General features: G+C 48.9%; 1 protein-coding gene across 6 annotated transcripts in view; it reads left to right on the top strand.

Annotated features, from left to right (window-relative positions):
* The window catches only part of MYOF (myoferlin), a 164,700-nt gene that overhangs the window by 133,934 nt on the left and 18,461 nt on the right, over positions 1-12,305 (top strand). For 3 of the 6 annotated variants that reach the window (XM_045068911.1, XM_045068912.1, XM_013054729.2), the window contains 7 exons: positions 1,272-1,348; positions 3,660-3,716; positions 5,150-5,161; positions 6,503-6,601; positions 8,124-8,249; positions 10,077-10,232; positions 10,702-10,793. In XM_045068911.1, the coding sequence (XP_044924846.1) occupies positions 1,272-1,348; positions 3,660-3,716; positions 5,150-5,161; positions 6,503-6,601; positions 8,124-8,249; positions 10,077-10,232; positions 10,702-10,793 (619 nt within the window). The remainder of the gene's footprint in view (positions 1-1,271; positions 1,349-3,659; positions 3,717-5,149; positions 5,162-6,502; positions 6,602-8,123; positions 8,250-10,076; positions 10,233-10,701; positions 10,794-12,305) is intronic. The other 3 variants (XM_045068913.1, XM_013054731.2, XM_013054732.2) reach the window with 1 other exon arrangement.

Genomic DNA, 12,305 nt, shown 5'->3' on the forward strand with positions numbered 1-12,305 from the left:
CTTGACAGTTCATTCTGTCTAGGTGCTGGCCTCTGGGAGCCAAACTGACTGCCCAGTGCCATCTTCCTGAAAGGGTAGACATACCCCTCACCACACCCCTAGCCCAGGTTGAGGCTTCGATGAAAAAAACCTGGCTAGTCCAGGAGCTACCCTTGAGCCCTTGCTCTACTCCCAAAACCCAGATCCACAAATACAGTTCATCCTTGAACAACGCGGGGGGTAGGGGCGCTGACCCTCACGCAGTCAGAAATCCACGTACAGCTTTGAGTCCCCTAAAGATTAACTTCCACTGGCTTCCTGCTGACCGGAAGCCTTAAATACCAATCACATAAACAGTCCATCAGCGCATATTTTGTATGTTGTATGTATTATATGCTGTATTCTTACATACAGTAAGCTAGAGAGGAGAAAACATCAAGAAAATCACAAGGGGGGCACCTGGGTGGCTCAGTGGGTTAAAGCCTCTGCCTTCGGCTCAGGTCATGATCCCAGGGTCCTGGGATCGAGCCCCACATCGGGCTCTCTGCTCTGCGGAGAGCCTGCTTCCTCCTCTCTCTCTCTTTGCCTGCCTCTCTGCCTACTTGTGATCTGTCAAATAAATAAATTTTTTAAAAAATCTTAAAAAAAAAAAAAGAAAGAAAGAAAATCACAAGGAAGAGAAAATACACTTACAGTACTGTACTGTATTGAAGAAAAATCCACATATAAGTGCACCCACACAGTGTTCAAACCTATGTTGTTCAAAGGTCAGCTGTCTTCTGTGAAATGCCTACAGCCAGGGTGATGCCTCCCCCCAGTGCACACACTGTGGGAACAGGGGTGGAGTGAGCCCCTTGCGCCTGCAGACCTGACGTGGGCAACTATTCGCCCTGCTTGGCCCTTCTGTGTCTTGGGAACAGATGCCAGGAAACTGAGGCTCCTGTAGATGTAGGTTCCCCTCCCCACAACCAGCCTCCTAAAGACATGTATTGACACAACTGACACCATTCTTTTTGGAGTCCTTCCTATGTACAGGCACTGAGCTCATTGTCCAAGACAAGAGAAAAATGGGCCATATCGTTCCTTAAAGATGTCTAACCCTACATCACGCTTTGGGAAAAGTGATGAGTTACTGGGTTACCTTCTCCATTCGGGTGTGGGCCTCTACTCAGGAAGTCCCCACCCATGAGGAAACTCTACCTTCCCCTGTGACTGCTGAACTTGAACTTGGACTAGAATGTTCACTCCTATATTTTCCAAGCATCTTAGGTGAGAAACTGTTTGCCTTGCAGCTTCCCTTCTGTCGGCCCCACCCTGCCGGGATGTGGTCATCGAAATAGAAGACACCAAACCATTACTGGCTTCAAAGGTAGGTTTCAGAACTGACTGTTCGATAATGTCAGTTTTATTTTCCAGGTGGCGAGGTATTGGGCGAATTCAGTCAATCAACCTTCAGTGCAATTAAAATAATAATAACCAAGCCAGTTTAGAGAGGTAGAATAAAGAACCCGAAGCTTACACTCATCAGTAGTTAAGATGACGTTGTGTAGACTGGTGTCCTCTACCCTGGGTCACCCAGGAGACTTAAAACAGGACCAGGCCCTACCCTCCAGGAGGAAGAGGGCCTAGTAGACGTCAGTGTATTTAAAAATCTCTCCACATGTCTCTGACGTGTTGACGGGTCTCAGAACCACTGGTGTGGACAGGCTGAATGATACCATGTGCTAGAAAGAGAAATTTCGGGAGACAATTTATAGCACCGAACATTCAGAACAGGGATGCATATAGCAGAGAGTTTTTTTCCCTACATGAAGGAGAAGCATCATGGATTTTTAGTGACCCAATTTGCCCGGGTTATGGGGTATCTTAGATTTTTCTACTCGCTGTGGTTTCAAAGTGAAGAAATTGGTGGAAATGCTCACTCAGGACGCTATTTTAGAACCATTCCAGCCAATTCTACAAGAAGGAAAGGGAAAAAAAATGTAAAAAAGGTCTCAGTCCAGAAAAAAGAAAACATCAAATATCTCCCTGTTTGTGTTGGCATTTAGGATAGACTTTGACAGCATGTTTTAATGTGCAAACTGGCCAAAAAATGCACATGATTGCGCTTTAATATGTTATGTCCATAAACAGTGCCTTTTTAAAAAATTCACTTCCTTCCCACTTCATTAAGTTCACTAACAACTGGACCATATTAAATGTGGTCCCCACAGCCAGCACTGCAGAGCTGTGTATCTGATGCTTTTCCCTAGGAATCCTCCACAGTCGCAAATGGCAACACCAAATTTGCACAGTGACCACGTTCACTTTGTAAGCGACCTCACGTATTCCCAACTAAACAGTAGTGGCCCAGGGAGACGTTAAGGGTTGTATCCATAAGGCCCTTTATATACATTTTCACAACCGCTCTGGAACAAGGCGGTTTTAGATCCTATTCTATAATCTGCCTCCAGTTTTCCTGCTTCCCATTGTCCAACCTTGTTATTCATGCCTGCTGTGTCCTCAGCAGCCCTCGTGGGGGGGTGGTCAGGAAGAGTAAGGCCGATCTATGCCAGTATTCTCACTCATTTCTTAATAAGAGTTAACAGATGACTGGGTTAGCAACAATACATTGTGAAAGTTTCCTTTACATCATGGCATCTAAGTTGGCGCCTCACAGGATCGGGGGTGGGAGTGGAAGGTACATTGGGCAGTGTTAGGTAGGTAGTATTTGGAACACCATCGTTCAGGCAGGAGTCCCCCTTTATCTGCAGTTTCGCTTTCCGTGACTTCCATGACCCACGGTTAGTGGCAGGTCCGGAAGCCGATGGTCCTCCTTCTGTCAGATCACCAGAAGGTCAGTCGTAGCCTAACGCCACGTCACAGTGTCTACATCATCCGCCCCCTGTCCTCTCACCACGTAGCATTTTATCATCGCCCATCATCACGAGAAGGGTGAGTTCAGCACAAGAAGCTGTTCTGAGAGAGACCCCACATCCACATAAGTCACTACCGTGTACTGTTACAATTGTTCTGTTTTATTATGGGTCTCTTACTGTGCCTAGTTTGTAAATTAAACTTGACTGTAGGTATGTGTGTCTAGGACAGAACATGTGTATCTGCAGTTCGGTACTACCCGCCGTTTCAGGCACTCGCTGAAGGTCTTGGAATGTATGTCTTGCAGATAAGGGGGGACGACCACCCTGTAAATGGCTTTAATCGGCTTGCTCTGCTAACATCTCGCTGATGTACTCTGTGTCCATAAGAAAGGCTGGTTGGAATCAGCCCTAGAAATCGGATTCCACCTGTTTACCAGGGAGACAGTACGCACGGATGCAGCGTCAAACGAGACCGGGCGAGCTTTGGAAGCGCCCCTAATACGCTGCTGCCGCTGCTTCCCTCGTGCCCCTGACCTGTGTTTACGTCTGCTCCCCCTGGCCCAGGCGGGGGAGATGGAGAGGGCGGGACAGAACTCACAGTGCTACTGACGCGAGCGGAGGTGAGGGCTTCGGGGGCCAGTCTCGTTTGTGCTCACAAAAACACACACCATTCCCCTGTGAGCACCTTGGGAGTTGTTAAGTTGGGCTCAGCACGACCACAAGAGAAGTGAGAAATAAGTACTTGGGGCAAGCCAAGAAGTGCTTGCTGGGTAGCGTGGTCGTTCCTATGTGGCCGTTTCAACAGTTACCTTCCAATTCCAGTGCTTAAGCAGTATGTCTACAGCACTCGGCAAAATGGCTTCTCCAAGGACAGTGCATGTATGTATGCATGAGAAGGAAATGCACGAAGCTGCTTGGGACTGCGGGGACCTCGGGATACACGCTGGACTCCTCCTTTCAGACTCCTTCTAATACTAGATTTTGGAGTGAAAGGCGATCTTTAAACAAATGTGACTGTTGTAAGCCCAAGGGAGACTCTTGCCATGCAGAGACCATAAAGCAAGTTACTCCGGTTAACTTTTCTGCATGAACTAATGAGCAGCCAAGTGGGGATAGATTCTCCCGTGTTAATCCTCATGTTTAAAATCAGGCATTTGTTTTGAGTTGCGCTTTTTAACTCATGAGCTCTTCTTTTCTTCGAAATGATTTCAAATCACTGAAAATAGTTGGGAATAAATGGACTTTAAAAATCTTTTTTAAAAATTCAGGAACCGTTTGGAATGTGAATGCCCTTTTGATGTAAAATGCCTCTCTCCAAAATCTCCATTTGGCTGTGATTTAACCCTTAATCCTGCTTTGGGACGAATCTAATCTAAGGAATCGTGGCATCTGTCGGTCTCTCTGCCTCTCTTGGCAATTCTGTGTGCTGGAGAAATGTCCATCAGAAACCAGTGAGGCTGCTTACAGAGGAAGCCCATGGCCCCCTCATACAACAGCCGTAGGGAGTGCCTGTAGTGAACTGTTCTCTCCTCACATGAGACATGAACTCGAAGTCAGAATTTCAGCAAGGGGTCTAGCTAGCAGTCCCTCAGACTGAGGTGATCTTGGGTGATGTACCAGCAGGCTCCAACCAGAAACTCAGGCTCCACATCCTAGCTCACTGGTCTCTCATCTCTAGGATGTGCCCTGAGATCAGGGATGGATTCTCCTCACAGACTCAAACAGAAGCATTTGACCGTGAGAGACTTGACATTTTAGAAAAGTTATGGCGGACGGATCTGTATTTGGTGCAGGCATGGGGAGAAAGCAAGGAAAGGTTCCTACATGATGAAATTGCAGCCATGCTAGACACGAACATCCCATAACAAGAATCTGTGAAGGGATAAGAATTAGGCCCAGCTGAAGAATACTGTAGGAGCTAAATGAAATGGAAAGTTCGGGACAGGGTGATGAGCAGATGGACTACCAGGTGCCCAACCCCCCAACACTCCCGTCTTGTGACCGCTGTGCTGGCAGTGAGATTAGCTGACTCTCGAAACCATGGAATGTGGGTGGCTACCTCCAGGCTTTTCATTTTAATACTATTCGTAACTCATTTGCACATTTTCAGAGAAAAAACCAATAAGGTGTGTTTAATTATGAGCTCATCTTAGATATTCTAAATAATCCATCAAAAATGTTGATAATACAAAGCATGCGTGAAAACTAATTTCTCCTTCTCTCTTTCTCTTCAAACCTAATGCTCATGGCGTGTCCATGTCCGTGTGACCGTCTATGGTTTGCCCTCTTCCTGTGAATCTCGTGAGAAACAGCTGACAGAAAAGGTAATTATTTTACACATTTTGCTAGATTTAAGATTCATTTTAGATTTTCTGTCTGTAGCTGGTATGTAAAGAAACTTATTTTAAATCCAGCGTTGGATTACTGACTATAAAGGGGAAAGAAGTGTGTGTGTGTGTGTGTGTGCATGCATACAGCACACAGATAAGAAATAGCTTTTCTTGAGTGTTCCTTCTCCCCCTCGCCCCCACCGAGACTGAGTGAGCAATGAGTGGGCCTGAGGAGGCTCTATTCTTGTTAGAAATTTGAGTGAAATTTTTGGCAGCATTTTATAAACTACAGGCTTCTACAGTTCAAATGTGTTTTACAAGTGACTCTGATATGCTGTCCCCTCTACAACCAAGAACCACCCAGCGAAACCAGAGGTTCTGAACAACTGGTTGTGTGTTAGAATCGCCTGACGAATTTTTGAAGGCATATTGGATGCCCAGGACTCACCCAAGGATGGGCTGGGAGCCACTGGTCTAAAGGACCCATTTTTATTTCATATTTTATCATTTTTAAATATATTTTTTAAGATTCACTGATTTGAGAGAGAGCATGGGGGGGCAGAGAGAGAGGGAAACAAGCAGACACACCATTGAGTGGGGAGCGGGACGTAGGGCTCGATCCCAGGACCCTAAAGCCATGACCTGAGCCGAAAGCAAGAGTCAGAGGTTTAAACAACTGAACCAAGCAGGTGCCCCATATTTTATCATTTTTTAAAGCTCTTTCTCCTGATAATCTTATCTGATTCCCAAAACAACTCTCTGGAATAGATGGAGGCAGGCAGTGTTATTCCCCCACTCAGTGGATGAAGAAATTGAGACTCAGAGCTATCGGACAACTCGCCCAAGCCGGTATGGCTTGTACCATGAGGGTATGGCTTATATTGTAAAGGATGGGACTTGAATTAGAACCAGTTTTTCCACAGCTCAGCTTAGCTTTGTTTTATAATGCACCGCTGGCTAAAAAGAAATGAAATAGTAGAAAACATATGGGAGTTTTGTTTGTATATTTAATATCAAGTCAACAGGATGAAAAACTAAAATCAGACTAATGAGTAGGTTGTATCTGTAAGATGTAAGCAAACATCTAGGATCGCTGTGGGCATTAGAGCCAAACACATTTCACCGGCCGCTGACAATGGTCATTTCCCCTGCAGCTTCTGGGTGGAAGAATCCCGAATCCTGAATCCATGGTACATGTCAGTAAAAGTCCTATACTGTCCTCTGTGTCAGGTTCAGAAGTACTGATTTCTCTTAACCTATTACATGTGGGTTTTCCTTGATTGCAAATCCATGTCAACACTAAAGATTTTTCCATTTCGATGTGTCTTTCATTAGGAGGAAGAAATCGTTGACTGGTGGAGTAAATTTTATGCTTCCACAGGGGAACATGAAAAATGTGGACAATATATTCAGAAAGGCTATTCCAAACTCAAGGTACCTGGGCCTGTACTGCTGTGGGTGAGGGATTGGCATCCATGAAAACTGACCGAAAGGGCCAGCGGAGGGACTGATGGGGAAGGGCCAGGAGCCCCTCTTGCAATGGGCTATGACTTTGCCAGGAGCCTGAGGACAGCTGTTGATTTGTGGTTATGTGACTGCCACTTTGGGGCCTGGGGGCAACTGATAGAGGGCTGGGAATCGACACCACGGATGAGGCCAACAATGATCCAGTTCGACCCAGGGAGTCCTAGAAGTCATGTTCTTGCAGAACAGCATGAAATGCCAACATGCTTTATTCTGTCCACCAATCAGGGATCCATTTTACTAGCTGAAGAGTTGATTCTGTTACATGAGTGTAACGTTCCTTCACAACCGTGGGCGCGTGTGTCCAGGAGGAAGGCAAGCTGTTGAGCTAGGCAGACCTGGCTACCTATGATCTCCTGGGTTAATGTTTGGAGTTTCCAATTCCTCATTCATGTTTTTAATCTGTAATTAATGCGCTTAGCTAGAAGCAAAGGCTAACGTTTTCAGAATACTGCATGGGAGAAAAGATCTTTAAAATGAGAAATTCTATCTAGCCATTAAAATGATTTTCCCCATCAAAGTAGAAAAACCCCACACAGTTCCATGTTGTCATCATACCATCTCAGTGCAGCTTAAGAAACACCAGCACGTAAAGAAGCACTAATTTAGAAAAACGATCAAACCGGTTGAGTAGATGAATCCGAAATCCACTCTCGCTCCCTCCTGCCTGCCTTCCTTCCCATTCTTGTTCTTCCTCTTCTTCTGGTTTTTTATGGAGGTAAAATTTATGTACAATAAACGACTCCATTCCGTGGGTTGTGATAATGGTATACACCTGTGTGAACCCCCCCCCCCCGAAACAAGGCAGAGAACACTTCATCACCACAGAGAACTCCTGGGCACCTCCTTCCAGATAGTCATCCAGCACTTCCCATCCCTCTGCGAGGCCGCTGATCTGCTTTCCTCACCGTGGATTGCTTTCGCCTATTTTTATACTCCGTAGAAATGGGCTCATGCCGTGTGGCTTTTTGTGTGTGTTTGGCTTTTCTAGCCCAGCCCTGTCATTCTGAGATCCATCCTGCCGTCCTGTGCACCAGCCGCTTGTCCCTCCTTACTGCCGAGCGCTGGTTCACTGTGTGGGTCCGCCGCCCTGTGGGTCCCCATTCTCCTGACAGGGAAGCCGCTTCAGGCCGCCTCCTGCCATGCGGACACGTTTCCATTTTTCCTGGGTCAGTCCTTAGGGATGACTGACCCTAGACCTGTGGGATCCCACGGCAGCAGTGAGTCATCTGCATCATGGAAGAGCTGGCTGCTGACCTCGAGAAGAAAGTGCCAGATGTCTTCCCCGAGTGGTTGTAGATTCTTCCCTCCTGCCGGCCGCAAGAGTGTCCCGGCCACCTGCCCAGGCCCACGTGGTACTGTCGGGCTTTTTGATTCTCGACGCCACCTGCATTCTAGTGAGAAATTAAGACTCTGTGGACGTTTTTTTCAGGTATACGACTGTGAACTAGAGGATGTAACAGAATTTGAGGGCCTGACAGACTTCTCGGATACTTTCAAGCTGTACCGAGGCAAATCAGATGAAAATGAAGACCCTTCTGTGGTAGGAGAGTTTAAGGTGAGTAAAATACAGGGTTTTGTGCTATTTCAAATCCACTTTTGGTTTCTTTATAGAACTAGGATAAAGGATGACCAGCCTCTGGGGCAGGGACATGTCCTCTGACGTCTGAAGGAAGCTGGAAGCTGATGACAAGGAAAAGGGCCACAGGACCCTGGGATAGAACTCTCCAGGCCACTCCCCGTAGCTTCCGTGCACCCCGCCCACGCCGTCTACGCCTGGGTCCCTTAGATTCCGCATCTCCCAGCCCTTGTCTCCCCATCCTCTCCCCGCTGCCTCCTCCCAGGCTTTCTGCGGGCGCCCTGCCACAGCTTCCCACCGGATGGCCCTCGCCGCCTTCCCGTCCCGCTGCAGTCCGTGCCCCACGCAGCCCAATGTGACTGTGTTTCTAGACTACCGAAAGATGCTGGCTTTCCATGGCTCAAGTCTCAGCTCCTTCCTCAGACAGAGCTGGCCTTTCCCAAGCCACTGGGCTCCCTGGCCGCCCCGCCCTGCCACTCAGGACCTCTCCCCAGCCCCGGGGCACACCTGTCCTCTCTGCTGGGAGCCTTGGGACAGGCTCTTCCTCTTCGTGGTCTGACAGACTCCTACTCCCCCCTTTCACAGCCAGCTCAGGTGTCACCTTCTTTGTGAAGTGTCCCCTAGTCGCTTCCTGTGGAGTGACTCACTGCTGCCGTGGGATCCCACAGGTCTGGCGTCAGTCACCATTAAAGCACCTTTCACAGGGCTTTTGTGACTGTCCCTCCCTCCGACCGCACAGGGCAAGTCCCAGGCAGCTGTGCTGTACTTCTAATCCTTCCCAAGAGCCGACGTTGCTAATCCATCCGAACATTCTACCCTACCTCCCCCCGATCCACGTCCCTGTCCCCATATTTGTCCCTGCGGTGTCCCAGCAAGCAATCCAAGAAGGCCTGAGAGGCAAGCCTATTTCACATTCCTGTGCCAGGCTGGGTTTCCTGAGTTCACGTTTGGGTCCCCAGGACCTGGCACAGAGCATAGTAAGTGCTCACTTCCCACTGCTTTGCGGAACGAGTGGAACTGGAACCAAGACCCACAGGGTCTGAATCCAACTGGACTGCTCTCTCTTGTGCTTAAGAGCAGGCTTCACGATAAGGGTTATGGCCTGTCAAGCTGGCCTGCCGGCTCACTCATTCCAAAAACCTTTCTTGCACCCCGGTGACCTCTCCAGCCCTACGTTGGGTTTTAGAGTGATGAACAAGACATAGTTCCTACCCTCAGGAAGCTCCCGGGCTTGAATGTCGACAATAAATAGACAAGTACAAGGCGGGGGTCAGTGCTGCAGCGGGAGTGAGTGCGCGTGGGAAGAGCCAGTGTAGGAGACAGTCCCCAGAGATTTCCTGGAAGAAGTGATACTTTTTAGATAAGACCTGAGGGATGAACAGGAGCTTGCCTGGGGTCTGGAGGGCTTACCGGGGTGCCGCCAGAAAAGGGAAATCATCCTTTGTACTTGACTGGGTTGAAAAAATAATCACTTTTATTCCTATCTTCAAAGTATGTGCTATTTCCCACCGCCCTGATCCAACTCTTGCTGATGTGCTCTCCTGGTCTCCCTGCTTGGCCCTGCCCTTCTCCCTGTGATCAGTTCAGTGCTTTATCATCATTTTACATTCCCCACTGGAATGTAGTGCAATTCGCATCGTTTCTTTCAGAAAAGGCAGCGCCGCCACCAACCCCAGGGGCTGCCCCAGAGCGTGCGCAGTGTGGAGGGCAGGAGCCCTCTGCCCAGGCCGCCACAGCCCTTGGGAGGACATCTGTGTGCCTCTTTCTTCGGGCCCTTGTGAGGACATCTGTGTGTCTCTTTCTTAGGGCTCCTTCAGAATCTACCCCCTCTCGGATGACCCCAGTGTGCCGGCCCCTCCCAGGCAGTTTCGGGAATTACCTGACAGCGTCCCACAGGAATGCACGGTTCGGATTTACATTGTTCGAGGCTTACAACTCCAGCCCCAGGACAACAATGGTCTGGTAAGAGTTTGGGTGTGGGGCCTTCTCCTGTAGCAGGATAATTACAGTCATCAGCCACAATAATTGTCATGTTCTTTCTTTTGGGGCGTCTGTTATCTCACTAGGGGGAAAGATACTCTATCCAAACAAGGTATTGAGGAGGATTGTCCCAGCGGGGATTTATCCGAGAGAGCTTGAAGGGGCTTTGGATCCTCTGGTTCATGCTTCTCATTTTACAGATGTGACCTGGAGGAGATAGGCTGGGTCCCTCCCCGCTGCCACCGCCTCTTCAGCCCACACCGCTTCTCTGCAGGCGGCTGGCTGTGTGCCGCCCCAAGGGGCACATCTCTCACACCTCGGCCATGTGCCCCAGCCACCAGCTTTCCCTCAGGGTGGGAGGACTGTGGTGGCTCCTCTGAGTCGGCCCCAGAAACTGCCCTGAACCTACACCCCTTGGTGACACAGCTTACCTTCTGTTTTGTCCCTGCAGTGTGACCCTTATATAAAAATAACACTGGGCAAAAAGGTAATCGAAGATCGAGACCACTACATCCCCAACACCCTCAACCCGGTTTTCGGCAGGTAACGAACATTTCTAAACGTTTTCCTGTCGTTTATTTTTCACGGCTTATGTGGTAAGGATGTGACCTGGGCAGAGCTCTGTTCTAGGGCCTGAAACTGTGACTACAAACTAGACGAACCTTCTGGGCGGCAGAGCAGGTGGTAAATGTGCGAGCACAGACGCGAGTGCGAAGTGCCGGCCAGGTCGTGAGCCGGGCTGCTCTGCACCCAGGAGGCTGAGAGGGCAAGGGGTCCGAGAGTGGGCAGCACAAGGTCCAGAAGTCCAATAAGTTTGTGAGTTCTAGACAAGGACAGGCAGCATGACTTACCTGTAGCAACGTGCTGGTTGCCCCTCCCAGAATCCAGACCAGGCTCTGTCCTCTGGGACATTTTGATCCAGCGAATGGATTAATGTGCTCTGCTAGCAGAACTGAGGAGGGGGCAGAAAGTCATGGGGTCAGAATGCCCCTCTGCCTCCTGTTCCTGAAAACTCTTGAAAAAGTTCTGGTTTCTTCATCTTTAGACTTGTTTCTGGGCTGTGACACTGATCTTCTCCAGGGGAGGAGCCCCTTCTCCAGGGGGTGGCAAAGACACAGCACCTCTAAAGGGGACCCATATTTTTCAGCTGTCAGCTGCATCCACATTTAACAGTAGCTCATATTTGCCAAGCTTTCCCTGGTTGCATGCCCTCTGCTGAGCCACTGATATGAAACCTCTCAGAAGTGTCACAGCTCTGAGGTGCTCTTGTTCATCCCCGTTTAACAACAGAAGAAACTGAGGCCCAGAGTGAACCAATGCCACGTGTGTTTGGCTGGTAAAAGGCAGAGTTGGGATTCAAACCCAGGCCATCTGACCACGGTGGCCGTGTCGTATCCACACTAGGGCTCTGTGGCTGCCACCATCCTGTCCGTTTGCAGCCTCGCCGCAGGGCAGGGCCGAGGCCAGCAGCCCCCCACCACAGGGGAGGGAAGCGCTCTGTCAACGGAGCTGGTATGTGCTAGAGCCAAGGCCAAGGCAGAACTTCCTGACCAAGCCCCAGGCTTTTCGAACACCCTCGGTAACGCTTCATGTCCATGGCAAAGCCACCAAATCACATGGCAAAGCCATCACATTCCTATTCATGGCAAAACCTTCACATGAAGCCATCACAATGTTTCATAGTCGTGGCAAAGCCATTCCATAAATGTTCATTGTACAAAATATTGGTGAAAACAGTGTTATTTTCCCAGAACCTTGCCAAGTGGGAGAATTCTTTGTTCTTGTTTGATGTGTGGCCTATATTTTCATTTCTGGCTTATCTTGCCCATTCTCTCCTTTTCTACTCATGTTCGTTGGTTTGTGTCCTTGTGCTTTCTCTCCTATGTGTGTGTGTGTGTGTGTGCATGCACATGAACACACACACGAAGTCTTTGTCATTCAGAGCCTCTCAGGTTCACACATGCTACTCTGCCTCACACACAGTCACACCCTGTGACATACACACACACACACACACACACAGCCTCACGCTCACTCAGCTCTTGGGCACACTCA

The sequence above is a fragment of the Mustela putorius genome, unplaced genomic scaffold (assembly GCF_011764305.1).
Source record: "Mustela putorius furo isolate JIRA1106 unplaced genomic scaffold, ASM1176430v1.1 tig00003909_pilon_pilon_pilon, whole genome shotgun sequence".
In the NCBI taxonomy this organism is placed as follows: domain Eukaryota; kingdom Metazoa; phylum Chordata; class Mammalia; order Carnivora; family Mustelidae; genus Mustela; species Mustela putorius.